The 19,372-nt window shown below is 45.8% G+C and overlaps 1 protein-coding gene across 1 annotated transcript in view; it reads right to left on the bottom strand.

Annotated features, from left to right (window-relative positions):
* TBC1D10A (TBC1 domain family member 10A) overlaps window positions 1-19,372 on the bottom strand; it is a 37,118-nt gene that overhangs the window by 3,905 nt on the left and 13,841 nt on the right. The window contains exons 2-7 of the mRNA XM_077309395.1: window positions 12,843-12,942; window positions 6,491-6,598; window positions 4,865-4,971; window positions 3,357-3,471; window positions 2,209-2,274; window positions 1,609-1,798 (exon numbers count right to left, since the gene is read on the bottom strand). Coding sequence (XP_077165510.1) covers window positions 1,609-1,798; window positions 2,209-2,274; window positions 3,357-3,471; window positions 4,865-4,971; window positions 6,491-6,598; window positions 12,843-12,942 — 686 coding nt within the window. The remainder of the gene's footprint in view (window positions 1-1,608; window positions 1,799-2,208; window positions 2,275-3,356; window positions 3,472-4,864; window positions 4,972-6,490; window positions 6,599-12,842; window positions 12,943-19,372) is intronic.

Below are 19,372 nucleotides of genomic sequence, written 5' to 3'. Positions count from 1 at the left end.
ATATTTATCAATGTTACAATATTAATAATGGGAAAACATCAATTGCTGTAAGACGGTTTGACCAATTATGATTTCATTAAAATGCATTTCTCCAAGTATTAATTTTACCTTTGGGGCTGCAAGACTCATGGGACACGCACAGAAATGCATCAGAATTTATTGCATGGCTAGTGTTTTAAACAGCACACCTGCAAGCACTTTACAATCTCTGTTTTAACTTTGGCAGCAGTTCTTTTAAATTTATTCACCTGCGATAGTGTAAAGTTTTTTATAATCCAAAATTTGTAATCCAAAGTTTGGTAGGATCCAACTGATTACAAAGTATGTCTTTCAATGAATCCGAAAAATCTCCCACCCACCAAAACTTGGCACAGAGAGGCCTGAAAGTGCTGTTAGCTGGGGAGTTGGTCAGGGTCTGCAAGGGACAAAGCCCCATAAACACGAGATTTAGACTAACAACAGAGAACTTTACATACACAGGATTACTGTGAAATGCCCCTCTTCATCTCTGAAGAAGTCCATCCAAGAATGGTGGATTTATTGTAGTCTAATGGGTAGGGCCTCTTGTGGCACAGAGTGGTAAGGCAGCAGACATGCAGTCTGAAAGCTCTGCCCATGAGGCTGGGAGTTCGATCCCAGCAGCCTGCTCAAGGTTTTCCTTCCGAGGTCAGTAAAATGAGTACCCACCTTGCTGGGGGGTAAAACGGTAATGACTGGGGAAGAGAATAGCAAACCACCCTGTATTGAGTCTGCCATGAAAACACTAGAGGCGGTCACTCCAAGGGTCAGACATGACTTGGTGCTTGCACAGGGGATACCTTTACCTTTAATGGGTAGGGCATTGTAGTTTCTGCTCAGAGACCTGGGTGACATTGTTGCTTCGCAACAAAATTCACCAGTACCGATCCTGAAACCTATTCTGTTTCATGTTAAGAAAATAAACATAAGACCGGTGCCCCTGAAATGTAGCAGTTACAGCATCCGACTGCTAACTGCAAGACCCAGAATTGAATCCCTACTCTGCCACAGAAGATTGTAGGGTGTCCTATACCCCTTGTAGGGTGTAGCTGTGGTACACTTTCAGCCTACCTTAGCTTACTGTGATACTGTGAAGGGGTATAAATACCAAAATGAACTCAAGAGTGTTTTAGGATGTGTCTTACATGCTGCTTGCCAGCAGGTGGCAGCCTTTGGGCACAAATGGATCTCCCAAACCCAAAAAGGGAGGAGGAAAGTCTATCATCACAAGGGCCTCCGCGCTTACATGACCTGCCATATGGTTTCTCTTCTTAGGCTAAGTTGAAGGATTGGATTCCAGTGCTCACAGTAGGAAGGCCCTCAGCCTACCCTATTTCACAAGGTTTGAGATGCCAGAGTCATAAAGGGGGCACCTGAGAAGTCTCTGCAGCTGTCCTGGCTCAGTCATGAAGCAGGGGGAAGTGAAAGGGGGAGGCAGGGGGAAGAACTGCCAGCCCCTCTCACTTTCAGGGGAAGGAGCACCGCAGCTTCTAGGCCCTTGATCAGAAACCTCCCTCCCTGCACATGGACCCCAGTAAGGGCCATCTGTTCATAACCACTAAGCTTCAGCTGCTTGAGCCCAGCCCGTACCTTCGCAGAAAAACATATCCCAGACACGCAACACGGAGCTCCATGGCAAGGTCCTGGAGAACGCACACATGAACCATTCCGTCATGTACAGGATGGGGTCGATCTTCTGCTTGCTCAGGTGTTTATAAGCCACGGGCGAGACCCGATGCAGCAATGAAAAGAGGATCTCCCCATCCAGCTGGATGGCCTCCTATATGAAGAGGAGGAAAAAACTTGGTCAGGCAGGTCGGGTGGGGTGAGGTGGGTTGAGGGAGGCAGCAAGGACTTTTGGGCTTTGCTGGCCACACCCGGATTGGCCCATGGAGTGGAAGCGGTGTCTGGACACCTTTCCACCCACAGTGGCTCTTCGCAATTATATATACTGTTAAGCTGTCTGGGTGGCCCTTGAAAAAGCAGAAAGGCAGGATGTACATTTTGTAAATAAATAACATTATGAATCCGGGCATGGAGGCCTCACAACTCCAAGACCTTTCTGTAAGTGCCAGAGAGGCCCGTCATCCAGAATGTTTCATTCCCGGCAATGAGAGAAGAGTCTCTGCATCTTACCCTAAAAGAAAAATAACAGCCCTAAGACAATATCTACGTGTCCCTGTCACTCACCAACTTCTCACTGTAGTAGCCTGGAAGGTACTTCTCACAGATTTGGACAAGGCACCAGAAAGCTTGCTGAAAGGAAGAGGAAGAGGTGGAAGTCAATGTATGGGAAAGAGCTGAACCGAGCCGCATGGCACATTAAAGTTAGTAGACCTTCTTTGCAAATAATGCATCTTGGAGTGTGATCTTCCTTTTCAAAGCAAAATACAACAAGGGAAAAGGCTCCACCTTAAGGAAAATCCAGTAGCCTTAGAGAAAAAAGTCAGCTTTACGAAGTTAATACTGCCAGGACTGATGAGAAAACTACTTATGTCAGCTAGATACCAAGGAGATATTTTCTGCTATAACACCCATGTTCAGCATATGCTACAGCCAATGCCCAGAGGCAACCATAACTAGCCAAATTTCAGTGTACACACTATGATGGGGAGACATGTCCCTGAAGATGTTGTTAGCATGCATTACATACATAAACACATAAACTGAACAGGCCGCTTGGTGTAGTGGTTAGGAGTGCAGACTTCTAATCTGATTCTGCGCTCCCCCACATGCTGCCAGCTGGGTGACCTTGGGCTCGCCATGGCACTGATAAAGCTGTTCAGACAGAGCAGGAATCTCAGGGCTCTCTCATCCTCACCCACCTCACAGGGTGCCTGTTGTGGTGAGAGAAAAGGGAAGGCAAATGTAAGCCGCTTTGAGACTCCTTCAGGTACATAAAAGCAGCATATAAGAACTAACTCTTCTTCTTAAAGCTGCTTATACCAAATCAGACCAAAGGTGCATCTATTCCGAAAGGCTGCAGTTCTCTGGGGTCGCATGTATGAGCTCGTCCCAGCCCTACTAGTAGAGATCTTTTAACAAGAGATACTAGAACTTTATATGGGACTTTCTGAATGTCCTCTACAAGTGAGCTGTGTCTCCTTGTGGCAGCCCTCCAGCACATCTCTGCATTTCAGAAAATGTAAACAAGACTAAGTCCAGACTGTGACCATAACGGGTAGAAAAATTCTGCCAAAGGGGATGGGGCCTGAACAAGAGCACACTATTCCTAATGACCACTGGGAGGACGACTCAAGCCTTCTTTCTTCCTGGCAGGGGTATGAGGTTCAGAAATCAGGGCAGTCTCCACACAGCTGCAGAATAGAGTAACCTACCTCTGCAGGCATATTCATCAGCAAGACTGCAGCAACTGGCGCCTGGGCCTGGCAGTAGCCTTCCTCTGGCCGATATAGTGTGTAGGCCTTCAGCACACGGAAGAGGTCTTGTTGCCTGCCCAAAGGAAAAACAACATTCACACTGCACTGGCTTTCATTATAACATATAAGCAATCTTCTCCTGTGGCCAAGAGGGATGCTGCAGCGTTGAAGTCAGTTCACTGATGCTGTTAAATTGCCTTTTTTAATTGCCCCTTTTAAAAAGGTGTTTTTTTGCATAACATAGTAGACAATTATGCATTTGAGAGAGCTTTGCTCAAGTGGGAGGGTAATTCATCCATTCTGCTAGGAGCTCATTAGTAGGCTGTGGCCAGCAGCAATGTCATCTGATTGACACATACTGCTGGCAGAGCCTCATGGGAATCGTAGTTCATGGGCTTTCCGTTCAGCCATTGGCGTAAGACAGCTTAGGGGAGGAGTCAGAAAACACAGTAACATTTATGCATGTCATAAAAAGTGTCCCTGGACCCAGCGTAAAGGGAAAAGTTGTAGCAAAGCAAGTTTACAATAGTGTGAGGAAACGACGCAGAAAATGCACGCTCGCTGCCATGAGGGCTGAGTGCCATGCAGAATAAAAAATACTACAATGGGTTTTCCATGGTGATACCACATGCAGAATTTTTTTTTAAGTGGGTTTTTTTTTTTGCAGAGTTTTTGCGAGGTTTCCTGCCGTGCATAATAGCCCCTGATTACATCTGCTCCTGGTCTCAGTACCTGATCTCTTCCTACATGCTCTACCAGGAGAGGATGGACATCTTAGTCACTCAGATGTACAAGGTTCTGTGAGCATTAGGGACACAAAACTGTTAGAATCAGCTCTAAAGTGCACACAAAGCAACTGGGGAATCTATGGAAGTGAATGATTGGAAGACAATTGGTAAGAAGATCATGTAGATGCTCCCATTTTAAAAAAATCAATAAAAAGCTGCATTTTGACACTCAAATGAAGCAGGACAACTATATAAATGCAATCCTGAAAGCAGCAGATTGTGTCCATTCAGTCTCTGAATAGCAAGAAAATTCTGTTCTTATGTGGAACTAGTAGTATCTGCCCCCCACACAGACAACACTCTCAGACATGTACAGACCTGCAACTCTTCATGCACAAGACAGGCTTAGGGAAACCTTTCGCCAGATGCCTATCATCCACTGAATACACCTCTCTTAGTTCCCACCAGCAAGCCATTGTGCTAAGAGTGGCGTTTGCACAAAGCCAATACAATGCAACACAATACTAAGTAACCAGCCGCAAATGTCTAGAGTCAAAACTCTTTGAAGCATTGCCTGATGCTTGGCCACCAAGAGAGATGCAGTTCTGCAGGAGAGTGCCTTGTGTACTGTAGGACGGCTTGCAAAACAGGGACCAGTTGAGATTTCCGTTGAGACAGAGCCCTCAAGTTCTACTAACACACAAACACACAAAAGCAGAGCAGAACCGTCCAGCTTACCCATGGCCCCCACGGAAAGCAAACATTTCATGGAATGGAAACTGCCTGTGGAGATCCCGTTCAATTACATCCAGCCACTTAGGATCCCCGGGAGCGATATCCAGCTCCTGTGAAAAGACAGAACAATTACTGCAGGGGGGTTGAGATTCTTACTTCCAGAGTAGCAAGAGAAATACCACGTCACAAGGACGGTTGCTTATATATCTTTAAAATAAAAACCATTCTCCTTTGGAAGGACAAGATTAAAACACGCACCACGGTTGACTTCTGCAGATGCTTAAGCACAGCAGTTTGTGGACTATAAAAGGCTCTCCAGCTAAGAGACACATTATGGAGTTTGGATTTCAGAAGCACAGAGCTCACTGTTGACCAGAAACAAAGCAAACATGCAGACAGTTTGATTGTGGGTATGTTGCCATGTACACTATTGCTGTCCCCAAATGATAGAGAAAAATACTTTGCGTAAACAAAGATACATGAATGAAGTGCATTGGAGGGAATGAGGCAAGTTTGCACTGTGCCCTGCAGATATTCTACTGTCAGGTGACAAGCAGACATGGTGAATCATAAACAAGCCACCTTCATTACATGTCCAGGCTTCCTTGGGTAAGGCTGTGCCAGCTAACAATGGCTGCTTGTACTACCTACAGCAGGGGTAGTCAATCTGTGGTCCTCCAGATGTCCATGGACTACAATTCCCATGAGCCCCTGCCAGCTGGCAGGGGTTCATGGGAATTGTAGTCCATGGACATCTGGAGGACCACAGATTGACTACCCCTGATCTACAGCACAGAAGTTCTACGGTACTTACTGGGGATATATTCTGCATCTACACATCTGGGATTTAAGTGGCAGAACTGGCCTACTTCAGGTGACAAAGTGAAATAACTCTCAAGTTAAAAAGCTCATCACAAATACATAATTCACATATCAGGGAGAAAGGTGCAAGGGAATTTTTAATAAAGCAACATGAAAAACGTGTCCTCTCCTTTCTCCAGATTGGTACAGTCCATTCTGCCCCCTCATGCTACTGAATGAGTAGACTGTGCCTTGGACTAGAAGTGCAGTGAAGCAAGGGACTAATAAATGGGCACAGGGTTAAGGGAGTGTTAAGCACCAAATAAGCTGCAGTCATAATTCCATTGGGGACCACAGATACAAAGAGGACTCATCCTATGCTACCCACAGTAGAAGGGTACCCAGTGCCAAAGGAAGGTTCAAATCCATGGATGCTGCAGTTTTAAGCAGGAGCTGCCTCTCACTCTTAAAGAACATGAGAAAACAGGCCTAGAGAGTCAGGCCAAGGACCTTTCTAAATGTAGCAGGTCACAAATCAGGAGAAAGTCAACTCTATAGCATCCATTACTCAAAAATATAGATGGAGGTGGTTTCATTTAGCTGTCATGGCTAGCATCTGTTGAGGGGACAATACTCCACAGGTGTGTCTCTCTCCCCAGTAAAAATTCCCGAGCCCCTGATCACACATCTTGTCCTAGAGAACTCCAAAACCAACTTCATGTTTTGTGAAATTATATTTTTCGAGTAACCTGAGCTTATAGTCACCAAGTGACTAGCCCCCTTGTACTGAGAGCACAGTGTTTCCTCCAGCTCCACTCCGGGTCTTACATCAAACTTGCCAGGATTCTGTTCCATCTTGACTTTGGCTCCTGAGAGGTACTGCCAGGCCCGACCCCGCAAAGCTGGTGGGATCCCCTTCTGGCATCTCAGCCGGATCTGAAGAGACAGGAAATGAGCATTACCATGCAAGAGCCGCACAGCTTCCTTCTCCTGCAATGAGGATGGTATATTGAGCCCAGAAGGAACTCAATTTGTTCCCTCCCATGCCTCTGGCTGAACAAAAAGAGCAGATGGCCCAAACGCCCTTGACTCAACCTTAGCTCTCGACCCCAGCTGTAATATCTGCTTACATTCATCCCTTATTACCCCCACCCAACTGCCATATACAGTTTACATTTTAAGCTTTTTGTCAGCAATGACTTGTCTTTTGCTTCGTTTACCTCAAAAAGCACCATGTGCACCCAAAGCATTATTTTAGAGGGCAACTCAAGGTGAAGCAAGTGCATACACAGATGCCACACGCATTAGATATAACGCACAGGAACCAAGCTTTATCATCACTGACAAGGTCTCTGAGCAGTTTTTAAAATGTGTTACCCTGGAAATTAATCTAAACTCAACAGGATCCAGCACATACTGTACCGTTTTTGTGTGGCTAATTATCTGGGACTACTTTTCATCAGTATTTCCTCTACACCTTACATCAGGGGTAATCAAACTGCGGCCCTCCAGATGTCCATGGACTACAATTCCCATGAGCTCCATGGGAATTGTAGTCCATAGACATCTGGAGGGCCGCAGTTTGACTACCCCTGCCTTACACCATATGCACCTAAGACTCAATTTTCTTGTGTGAATGGCCTTGGACAAGTTATTCCCCCCATTCTCAGTTCTCCTCATCTGTAAAACGGGAATGACGCTTACACGGTTATCATAATAGCAATGTAGTAAAGTATTTTGCACGGGCTATTCTAATTTGTTGGCCATAGCTATATGCAAACTGTGGAACGCCCCACCCATTTAAGAAAGCTTGTCCCCGTGTCAGCAGAGAAAAGCAAATTACAGAAGCCAAAATATTAAAAGACTAGAAACCAGGGAAACCTATGCCTCCTATGTAATCATCCATCATTTTGACAAAGTACAGCAGATGTACTCGTGTAAATGGATCCAAGTTAGCGAGTTTGTTCGTCAGAACACATGAAATAGCCTCACACTGAGAAAGACCATTGGTCTAAAAAAAGCAGCATTGTCTCCACTAAAGTTTTTTACATCACCTTCTGAGCCTTCTGGATGGAGATGCTGAAGACTGAATGCAGGACCTTCTGCATGCCAAGGAGATACTCTACTACTGAACCACAGCACCTTCTATTTCAGGGGTTGGCAAACTGTGGCCCTCCAGATGTCCGTGGACACAATTCCCATGAGCGAATGCTGGCAGGGGCTCATGGGAATTGTAGTCTATAGACATCTGAGGGCCATAGTTGGCCTACCCTTGTTCTATTTGCTGAGTTGGGGTTATCTTGCTTAGGATAAAAATGGGATGAGATAGCCACTATAATAACCACCCATTCCCCAACGACATACAGGGGCTCCTCTGATATGATGTGACATCATGCCATGTAGGGCCAATTCCATGGGTCTTCCCCACAGAATCCTCACCTTGATGGAAAGGAAACCAACAACCGAACATGCAAAATGTGTTTCTTAAGACTGCTGAACCACAGCCATGTGCCCAAGGGGGAAGAGGTCCCCAACAGCTGGATGTAAGCGTCCTTGAAAGAGGTTAACTTAGCCTTCCTCACACACACAGACTACAAGTGACTGATTTCAACAGTGATGAGGCCTGCCCCTTAAATTCCTCTTTCTCAAGACCCAAGAAAATAGGCATGCAATTATTTGGTATACTGAGAAAGGGGATATTTATCCTTGATTAAAAAACAAACAGTGGCATGTATGTAGCTTGGAAACCGCACACTGTTCTAGTGAACTCACCTGGAGACGTTGCCGAGCAAGAAAAGATAGAAAAGCAAACAGCCAATAATTACGACAGGTACAGAGAACTTCCTGCATGATGGAAAGCCAAGCAAGTCAGGACCTGCCAGGGCTGGATCATCTGTTTAAGCCAGGGGTAGTCAAACTGCGGCCCTCCAGATGTCCATGGACTACAATTCCCAGGGGCCCCCTGCCAGCGAATGCTGGAGGGCCGCAGTTTGACTACCCCTGGTTTAAGCATCTAAAATTGGGAAGTTGCTAGAAGATGATCGGTAACCGTTTAAGCTTTTGAAATATTAACTTCAAAAAGTCGGGAGTCCAGTAGCACCTTTAAGACCAACAAAGATTTATTCAGGGCGTGAGCTTTCGAGTGCAAGCACTCGAAAGCTCACGCCTTGAATAAATCTTTGTTGGTCTTAAAGGTGCAACTGGACTCTGATTTTATTGGGCTACTTCAGACCAACACGGCTACCCATCTGAATCTATTCAAAAAGTTGCTCTTTCTACATCCCATATTGGTGTCAGAATTCCACTAATGCTTGAGAGCAAGATATTTGAAGGCGTTAATTAAAAAACCACGAATGCATGCATTTTGAGCTCACTTGTTCTTCCTAAGAAAAATTATCTTGCGTTGTCTCAAAGAAAACATCGATTGGCCCATTGTTTGGGGGGGGGATTTTCCCTGAGATGAGCAGTGACCACAGGCGCCATAAGAGCACTTTCCTTATTGAGTATCAGAGAGAAAAAAGGGGTCTCTGCATTGCAATATTTTCAGTCAAGTAGAAGGATAAACAATGTATTGTTTAAAAAAAGAAAATTCCCAGAACAAAGGGGAATTAATAGCTATATAGGAGCCACCAAACTGTTCAGGAGATTCCCAAAAAGCATTTGCTTAGCCAGGTAAGACACCATGATCCACGTTTTCGAACAGAAATAGCAGCCACATAAGAGGCCTGATCTAGAATGGTCCCTTTGCAGCTATATCTATTTGAGAACACTGGGAGGATCCCATCCCGGATCTCCTGGCATCTTGCCTAGCTAAGCCTCTTGCCTTTAGCACACTGTACTTTAAAACTTCCTGAAATATCTAAATCTGGCTGCTGCTGGATGCACTAAGTAGCCTGTGAACCCAAACTAACTACAACTGCATGCCAATCTAACAGGAGTCCCTCGGTGAATTCAAAAATGGGTGCTCAGTGGGGCCAGGAATGCTATGGGGAAACAAAGTCAAAGCAGCAGTGCTGGCTACAAAAGCATAAAAGAGATGTTAAGGCCTGAAGCAGACTAAGGAGTCAGCAGTTGGCTAAGGCAGGGCTTAAGTTGACAGTCCACGTCAGCCACAGTCTATAGCAGACAGTCAGCTCTCCCTTCCCCTTCTAGCCTGTGGGAATGGCAAGGTTTGCTAGTAACATCAAGGACAGTTTTGAAGGTAAGCTTCCACCCTCCTACAATTGACTTCTGCCAGGCAACCTAAAGGATTACTGCATTTTTTACTCTCCGCAGAATCCTGCGAGGTAGATGAGGCTTAGAGCACTCTGACAACTGTCACTAGCCCAAGGTCACCCAGCTGGCTGCATGTGGGGGAGTGGGGAGTCAAACCTGGTTCTCCAGATTAGGGGCCACTGCTCTTAACCATTACCCCAAACTGGCTCTCAAGATCTCTGGCATAAGAGGGCTTTAGAACAAACATCAAGTTTTGGCCTGCTCTAGGAAGTCAACTAAAGGCAGGTTGAATAGATGTGGCTTCCGATGGTGAAAGGGACCGGAATGTTCTCTCTCCAAGCAGAAGACAAGTTTTACCTCTTTGAAATCTGAAAAAAAAAAACTGGAGGCCTTCAGGAAAAGACTTCCATGCATTGCACCCATCTCTAGCAAAAGCAGAACTATGCAAATGTGCTTTATTTGCTCAGGCTGTGGAATTTGGCCATCTCCTGCAGGGGGAACCAGGAAGTCAACAGGTTGAAGGCAAACTAAAGATTGAGGTGATCAAAATGGCTGTGTCGAGTGCCATTATTTGTCTCTGTGTGGACGGAGACACAAGTCACCACTTTGGCAATGGATAGCAGGCTTTTGCTTGCACAGCTGAAATCAGGCTCTGTGGCTCAGCAGGAGAACATCTTCTTCCCATGCTGAATGTCCCAAGCTCCATCCTGGCATGTCTGATTAGGTAACACTGACCTTGCTGAGCCAATGGTCTGATTCAGGATAAAGCAGCTTCACATTCAAAGGTTGTCATCTCAGGACAGGCAGACAGTGTCAGTGGGCTTAGAATAGATAAAAAGGACATCCTGGACCCCCCTCCCCCCAAGCCAGTATATGGAAGCACTGTTGTTTCAGGATAACGAACACGGCTGAAAGGCTGTCTGGATTCCATTCAAAGTCTCAGCCACAGACACAACAATCTGCAGAGCGGCTGATTTAGATCAAAGCAGGCCGGCGTTTTGTGGAAGCAAGCAGGGAAGGCAACACCAAGCGAGCTCAGAACCCCCACCCTGCTGAGAAGCAGGAAGTTTGCTAGAGATGTCGGGACTGCATTCCCTGTTCGACTACATTTTGAAGCAACCAACACAAATGGCAGAAGACATACTGCAGCATAGCACTGGACCTAGACCATCCCTCTTCTGCATTTTTGTTTGAGGGGCACATGCAGCAAACTTTGATTCAAAACCTCTTTTCCACCTGCATTATTGCAAAACTGACCATACAGTGACAAGAATTCCCCCTTAACAGGAGGATAGAGCTAATTTCTCGTTACTAGGTTCTGTCGCCATGTCACCAAATCACCATTTCAGGTCCCCGCTGGGTGAAAGACCATCTGAACAATAAATATATTATGATGATGGTTTGGCTTTAGTTTCACAGTTTATTTTTCAAAAGGAATATATATTTAATATAATTTGCTTTCAAGTCACATTTACACGTGGACACATTACATTCTACATCCTTCTCAAAACTCACAATGCCCTTCTCCTCACAAAGACATTGGATTAAGGCTGGCTTTTCCACTTTATATTCAGTGACCAATTGAATCTATTTCAGCAAATGCCAAAATGATTCAGCTACACGTATCTTCTGCCTCATGGCGACAATTTTGCCCAGCATTGACTACCCCCTCTTCCCAAGAATGTCTGAGCACTCTAAACAGGACTTTGTAAAAACCAAAAATCATTCATGCTCCAAAAATGAAATTCACAATTGCCCTCCTTGTCTCTAAGTAAATACAACTGCACAGAACAAATCGCTTATGTGCTCTAGGAACATAGGTTTCAGATTACACTTCTTGGTTCAGAGTGTATTGATTGCAAACTAATGAGTTTGAATGGTTACAGCAAACATACAATACAATATTGCTCCGGAAATGCAAGTGTTATGGATAGCTTTTTTCCTTTTTGATGGCAATTTTAAACTTGACTTTAATCAGCCTGTCTTGCCCCTTGAAATATACTACATGGCGTCAAGAAACTCAGCCTAAGGCAATTAGATTGAAAGAATCTATAATAAAGCAGTTAAAGTCTTACTCTGCCACTAGAAGCTCCTCCAGAAAACCCAGTCCGACCCAGATAACTCCCCACAAAACCTTCCTGAGTATTCCTGTAATATGCAGCCACCCGACTCTACTTACAGCCAATCCAAAGAAGGCTTCTTCAAAGAAGGCTCCCTCTAAGGGCATTCTTTAAGCTAGTCCCATGCCACTGCCAGAATCAGGCTAGAGGAAAACTGGTCAGCAGCCCTGAAGACCGCCTTTCAGGAAAGTTCATTCACGGGAATAGTTTGCAACTGGTGGTCAAAATGGTTGCCCCAGAGCAACAAGATGAGCTGCATTAGAGAGAGAAGCCAACCAGTGGGTGGTGCAGAATTTACTGGATTTATAACCTGCCGTTCTTGAAACCGGCTCATGGCAAATAACAATAATCCAACAATAAAACCCCATAAAAACCCCAACCAACAATATTACAACCCCAGATGGCAAAACTTCATATGGGGAAAGACCTTACGAGGACGGCATAGGGAGAGACCAACCTGCGTCAAGATGTCTGACGCCAATATCAAGGGGGACCCATATCACATGCTCTAACATTGGCCCTGACCATATACCTGGCAGCTCTGTTTTGCAGGCAGGGCCTATGGAAAGCAGAAAGCTCTCAGAGGGCCCGCAGTTCCTTCGGGAGCTCATTCCAACAGGTAGGGGCCAGGACCGAAAAGGCCCTGGCGCTGGTCGAGGCCAAGCAAGCATCCCTGGGACCAGGAATAAAATTAACTCCCTCCCATTTAGAAAGCCCTAATTGAGAAAGCCTGCCTTAGAGACTAGAATGTCACCAATATCTTCTGCACCCACTTACTTAGGGCCCAAGAAGGAAAGAAGAGTGGTGGTGGCCAGACACTGGGAAGGGGGGAGGGGGTGGCTCACCTTTTTATGCTTCTTAGCCATCCACTTGTCCCAATTGTTCAGCATATCCAGCCACTTGGATTCCCTCTGCCTTAGCTTATCCAACGGCACCTCCTCGAGCCTAGGAAGAAGATTAACAGGTCAGTTTACTCAACTGGGAATTACCATCTTTGTTTAAACTAGTAATGCTTTGGGGAGAGGCTGGATTTCTGTGCAAATGACGTTTGTTTTTCATTTGTCTGACTCTAGTGACGTATTCCCTGGAACTGTTCTAAATGCAACTTTTTGGAATCGTGTCTTCTTGCATGTTTTGGAATCAAAACACGTGCAAGACGGCCTTATATTGAACCAAACCTGTCGTTCATCCAAATCAGCATTTTCTATCTCAGAATGCCAGCGGCTCTCTGGGGTTTCAAATGGAGATCTTTCATGTCACTTGCCGCCTGGTTCTTTCACATGAGGCCAGGGACCGAACTTGGGCTCTTCTGCATGCAAAGCAGATGCCCTGCCATCGAGCCACAGCTACACTGCACATGCAAAAGGGAAACACACATTCATCCAAGTAGCAGAGAACACCAGTAAGTGTATAAACAGCCTAGGCAGTGTGTGATACACAAAACTTTCCCCTCCTAATTCTTTAAAAGCAAACCTTACAATTACTTTCTGAATAAATAAAAATGAACAGGATCGGGTGAAGTTAGTTCCTAACAGGGACTCTTGCAGAAATACCAACATGGCTACAACACTGAATCTATTTTCATGCAGAAATGCAACTGACAGACTCGGAGGACAAACACTGCGACTGCCTGACTGATACACAGCTGACACTGCAAACTGACCGGAAGAAAACCAGGCCTGAACAGTACATCACGCAGAGCGGAAACGGGCAGATCCCTCTGTAGGTGAGACCTGGGCATTCATAGGAGCCTTCAATTTTTCACAGCATACTTGTGTGACCCCAACACACAGTTTGCACATATTTATTTATTTATTATTTATTATTTATTTTTATGTACCGCCCTCCCCAGGGGCTCAGGGCGGTTTACATAAGAACAAATAACAATACATAAAACAATCTATAAACATGTGAATAACTTTACAATAATAACTAATGGTTGTAACCGTATAACAATGTAACAGTATAAATAATATAGAATATTATTGATAATATAGAATAATATTGAACTGGGGATCCTGAATCACAGCAGCAAGACCGACAAAAGGCAGTTGAAGATTGTGTAGCTGGACATAAAACTAAATAGGAAAGATGTCAAGAGATCTATTAAAAGCTCTGGTGAACAAAACAACCTCACCACACCTTCTGAAAATGTCTTTGAATGGCACTCCCCTCACATACCCAGACAGCCTGTACCATAAAGCAGGACTGGTCACTGAAAAAACACCAGGAATTTAAGGTATTTAGAGAATGTGCACCTGCAAATTTTATACTACCAGATCATAGGAATTATGATACAAACAAGCAACACGGGGCTTAAGACGCCCGCTTAGGTTTCCTGCAGTTCCCCAAACCAGGACAGACTAAACCAGACTTTTCGCTTCAGAAGACTTCCATGAAGTGCCGTTTTCCCATGCAAAAGGACAAATAGGGGCCCTCCTTAAATTGAATGGGAGATGGGGAGGTAGAAACCAAGACCCGTAGATGGGGCGATTATGGATTTTCAACTGGTTTTAATTGTAGTGTGCATATGGTTGTGAATCGCCTTGAGTCGGAAATCCAGAAAGTGGCGGTATATAGATTTGATGATGATAAATGTAAGATAAACATGCAACCTGTAGAAATCATGATGTCAATTAGAGTGTCCACAGTTTTGACAAGGTCTGGCTTAGCCACGCAAGTTAACCTTCACCTGTGCTCGGATCTTCATAGTTCTCACACTCCCATGAATCTGGCGTCCTCCACAAACTGACCCACTCTCTTTACACATTTACAGCCCAGAACTAGCAAGTCGCAAATGAAATCATAATATTTGGATAGATATTTAGAGTATATCTATGGTGCGTAACAGTAATCCTCTCAATCTAAGAAATTCTAGGACTGGGGGGGGGAGGGGCAGTGAAAAAGCACGTGAGACCCTAATAATTTTCAGTATCTTTGCCAAATACAATCCCTAGAATTCCTTGAGAAAAGCCACTCCTAGTATAAGACTGGCATTACTCTACAGCAGGGGTAGTCAACCTGTGGTCCTCCAGATGTCCATGGACTACAATTCCCATGAGCCCCTGCCAGCATTTGCTGGCAGGGGCTCATGGGAATTGTAGTCCATGGACATCTGGAGGACCACAGGTTGACTACCCCTGCTCTACAGTATGGATACAGAGTCTTGGGACTGCCTTGGCTCAGGGCTTCAGCCAGCCCACTTTTCCTCCAGGCCTGTCAATGCCACACACTGTTGTCACAATTATACAACCATGCACTGAACTTCACTTCGGCATAAAGCCCCACTGCACAAGGGAAGAGTAACCATCTTGGGGAGCTCTGTACAGGCAAGACAAAGCCACGCTTGGACAAGGCAAACTCCTGCTTAAGGAATTCCAATGTTCAAGCTAGCACATCCAGTTTGTTGGTCTGCAGCAGATCAGGTCCATTACAAGAACGTGCTGCTGAACATTTCTATTTTACACATTCTGTAGAACGCTAGCACTGTGGGAGCCTTCCTGACTTTCTAATTATAAGAACTTTATGACTGGCCGGAGCTGGGGGCCCGAACTCCTTTGGTTTTTTTTGGCTAATATTGTCTTTTTAAAGCAGCAGTCCTGGGACCAATCAAAATATCACAAAATAGTAGGCCAGTTGTTTTTCTCCTGGCAAAACCACATAACTGGGTCAGGCAGAATTGATTTCTGGGGTGGAAAGTGTTGTCAGTGGAAGGATTCAGGTCACCCGTGATGCATTTAAAATTTCTCTATCCAGCTTTTAGCCAGTCCTCGTGATGTCCTGGCCGTATTTTAACTACTTGTGGGCAGGATCGGATGTCAAGGGATACTGGAGCTTGTGGCTTGTCAGAATACTCTACCCAGTTGCAGTTGTAACCCATGCAAGTTGGGCATCGTTGAAGAAACAGGTCACAGGACAGCCTAAAGAAGAAGCCAGGCTTAATCAGCATGCCCAGTGCTTCGTGGCCCTCTTTTAAACAGGGCAGGGCATCTTTGTGCCTAATGCCAGCAGCAAAACATGCGACCTTCCCAATTTCACAAAGAAACTTCTCAGAGTGTTCCAGTGTTTAGATCTGCTTCTTCACGGCAGCCTGTGGTGCTGACTTTTCTGCTGCTGCCCTGTTTTAGGAGAGGCCGGGAGAAGAGGAAATCGACTGTAGCTTTGGCTTTTCATCTCCAACAAGTCCATAAATGCACACTTCAGGCAGAGAAAGTGAGAGCCAGCTGCCAGCTCCAAGCCAGGCATGTTCTGTCTGTCTGTCTGTCTGTCTGTCTGTCTGTCTGTCTGTCTGTCTGTCTGTCTGTCTGTCTGTCTGTCGTCGTCGTCGTCGTCGTCGTCGTCGTCGTCGTCGTCGTCGTTGTTGTTGAATTTATTTCCCGCCACTCCCTTGCGGCTCGTGGCGGGTTACAACAGTATAAAAACCCCATAAAATACATTAAAACCAATTAACATGTCAATAGTTAATGACTACCTGGCAAGAGCGGCTAATCAACTACCCATTCCCCCCCTAGCAAGTGGAGAGGGGATACTGATGGTACTCGTGTCTAATCCCAATCCTCAGGTCCTGGGGGGGCGTAGATGTTAAGCCTGGTCTCAACCGTAAACCTGGCGGAAGAGCTCCGTCTTGCAGGCCCTGCGGAACGATGGAAGGTCCCGCAGGGCCCACAGCTCTCCCGGGAGCTCATTCCACCAGGCAGGGGCCAGGACCGAAAAGGCCCTGGCCCTGGTCGAGGCCTGGTCGAGGCCAGGCGTTCTCTCCTCTTCTGCCTTTCGGATCCCACAGCCCTGGCCTGAAACCTGTTTCCCAAACAGAACAGCTCAAAAGAAATCCTTCCTGTGGGAGTGGGAACAGCACTGCCTTGTACCTTTGTGGTTCCACAGTGTGCATCGCTCGCACTTATGATGACATGGAGATTTTGTGACCGGTATTAGCATTTAGCATTGTATGCCTAGCCCTGTTGCATTATTCATTGCATATCCTTGTTGTTCACACTGCCGTTCAATTTGGTACTTCTAGTCCTGATACACTGCTCATTCATTGTCCTTACCTGACCGATTATATTTCCCCACTGCTGTAGCTCTGTGTCCTACACTGATTGATTACCATTTTCTCCCCTTTTCTTGAGCTTCAGTGGGGGGGAAAAATGGGTGTAATACCTCTCCGAGGGCTATATAGGGAACTGGGAATTTGACTCCACAGATCTTCCACTGTCATTTTCTTAAACCTCCTGCAGATGTCTACTAAAAAACCTCTGCAGGACTACAAGTTTTTCCATTGCACAATCCTAAACCAGATTCCATTCGGCATGCCAGCAGATGCAAGGAATAAGCCAAATCCTCCCTATAAAGTTTTGCAGACACGGTGGCACTGCACTGCCAACCTCGCCTAGAGTACAACTCTCATGTGCTCAGCAGCCAAATGATGCTTCCCAAAGGGATTACAATGGCGTCTCCGGTATATCCATAAAAGTACAGAGTTTGCATTTCTACCTGTCTCCCTCCAGCAAGGGAGGTAACAAAACAACAAGTCAAGTATTCTCAGGGCTGAGACAGGCTTCCCTTTTTGCACGGTGGCCTCGTTTTGCATACAGCTTATGGCTCTCGCCAGTGTTCACTGGACAAATTTAAGGAGGCTTTAATGTGGTCTTGCATCAAGCATGCTAAGCCTCAACAAAACAGGAGCACACTGGGCACCAAGGGCTGCTAGATAAATTTTCAGTGTCCCACCCTAATGGCCACTCTCTTAACTTTAGCCTTTCACTATGTCAGCTGTGTGTAGCCTAATGGGACTCAAGCCAGCTATCAGCATGAAACACCCCCCCCCCCTCGAATTCCCCACTGTATTATTGACCAGAATGGAAGGCAGCTCCTGCCTAAGCAAGGTCACCGGAAAGAAGCTCTTTAATTCCTTTCTTTTCCTGTGACAGCAACAACAGCTTTGACAGAGCGCCCTTATTGCAGCTCAACTGCAAAAGTGCCTTAATTCCCACTGCCTCCCCTCTGCTAACAACAAAGATTCTGTTACAGTTCTCCCACTAAGCTTCAACCGCTCACTCCCATTTGCCTGTGTCTTGGTATATGCACACTGGATTCAGCTTACAACGGAGGGAGACGGTTGCTCTTTCCAAGCTTGTGTTTCTGTTCACATGGTAAAGGGCTAAAGGTAAAGGTAAAGGTATCCCCCTGTGCAAGCACTGAGTCATGTCTGTCCCTTGGGGTGACGCCCTCCAGCGTTTTCATGGCAGACTCAATACGGGGTGGTTTGCCAGTGCCTTCCCCAGTCATTACCATTTACCCCCCAGCAAGCTGGGTACTCATTTTACCGACCTCGGAAGGATGGAAAGCTGAGTCGACCTTGAGCCGGCTGCTGGGATTGAACTCCCAGCCTCATGGGCTAAGCTTTCAGACGGCTGCCTTGCCATTCTGCGCACACGAGGTAAAGGGCTAAAGAGGTAAAGGGCTAAAGAGGCACACGAGGTAAAGGGCTAAACATGCTCAAATCCAAAACAAGTCAGTACGAAGATCCAATCCTTGTGGTGTTTTTAGCATTTGCATGGTTCAAACTCCAGCCGTAATTATGCCTGTCAATGACCGTAACTTATGCACACAAAACAATGTGTGAGATCAGACACTATTCACAATATAGCCCCTATTGACCTACCACTGATGCTCATGCCTAAACTGATTGAGGGGCATGTAGGCAATGAGTCCTAGTTACAGGATTATACCATCTCCTGTTGCTGATAAAGTAGCAGATGGCTTTGATCCTCTCTTTCCAGTATAGGCTGACCAGCTGTTCTAGAGTTTACCTCTCAGTCTGTCCGGTGAGCCTACGAGGCCTGTAAAATGGCAATCCAAGACCCTGGTTCCATACCTGGAGTGGAGCCGACTGCTTGAGGCTCCCAAGGGCACCTGAATGAGCCTTTGTGCACTTCCACGAACAGGCTAGACGGTCTGCCAGGGTTTCAGGGGCTGCCAGACAAGACCCTTTTGTTTTCATATGGAAAAAGCTGCGGTGGTGGAATTCTACTGAGCTGCCCAGAGAGGAAGTAAGCATATAACCTGCCACCCGTAGGCACACATGTGCTTATTCCCTGTAGGTTAGTAGTTCCTAAACTGTAGACTGGGAACCCCAAGTGGGTTGCAAGTCTCATACAGAGAAGCTGTGACCCTGACCCCCAATGGACAGACTCTCCATTGGCAAATACCGATAACACTTTTTATTTGGGGTGGGGGATTTAAACCCTCCCAAGTATTTTTCTTTTCAGATTTTTCTGTAAACTAAGGGGGACACCCAAGTTTGCAGGGGCCCCATCTGGGAATTAGAAAAGCATGTAACCCTCAAGGAGTTTTGCAGGCCACATCATTTTGCTCT

Source organism: Paroedura picta, chromosome 13 (assembly GCF_049243985.1).
Source record: "Paroedura picta isolate Pp20150507F chromosome 13, Ppicta_v3.0, whole genome shotgun sequence".
Classification (NCBI taxonomy): domain Eukaryota; kingdom Metazoa; phylum Chordata; class Lepidosauria; order Squamata; family Gekkonidae; genus Paroedura; species Paroedura picta.
The sequence above is the reverse complement of the archived record's forward strand: the minus strand, read 5'-3'. Positions and strand labels throughout refer to the sequence as shown.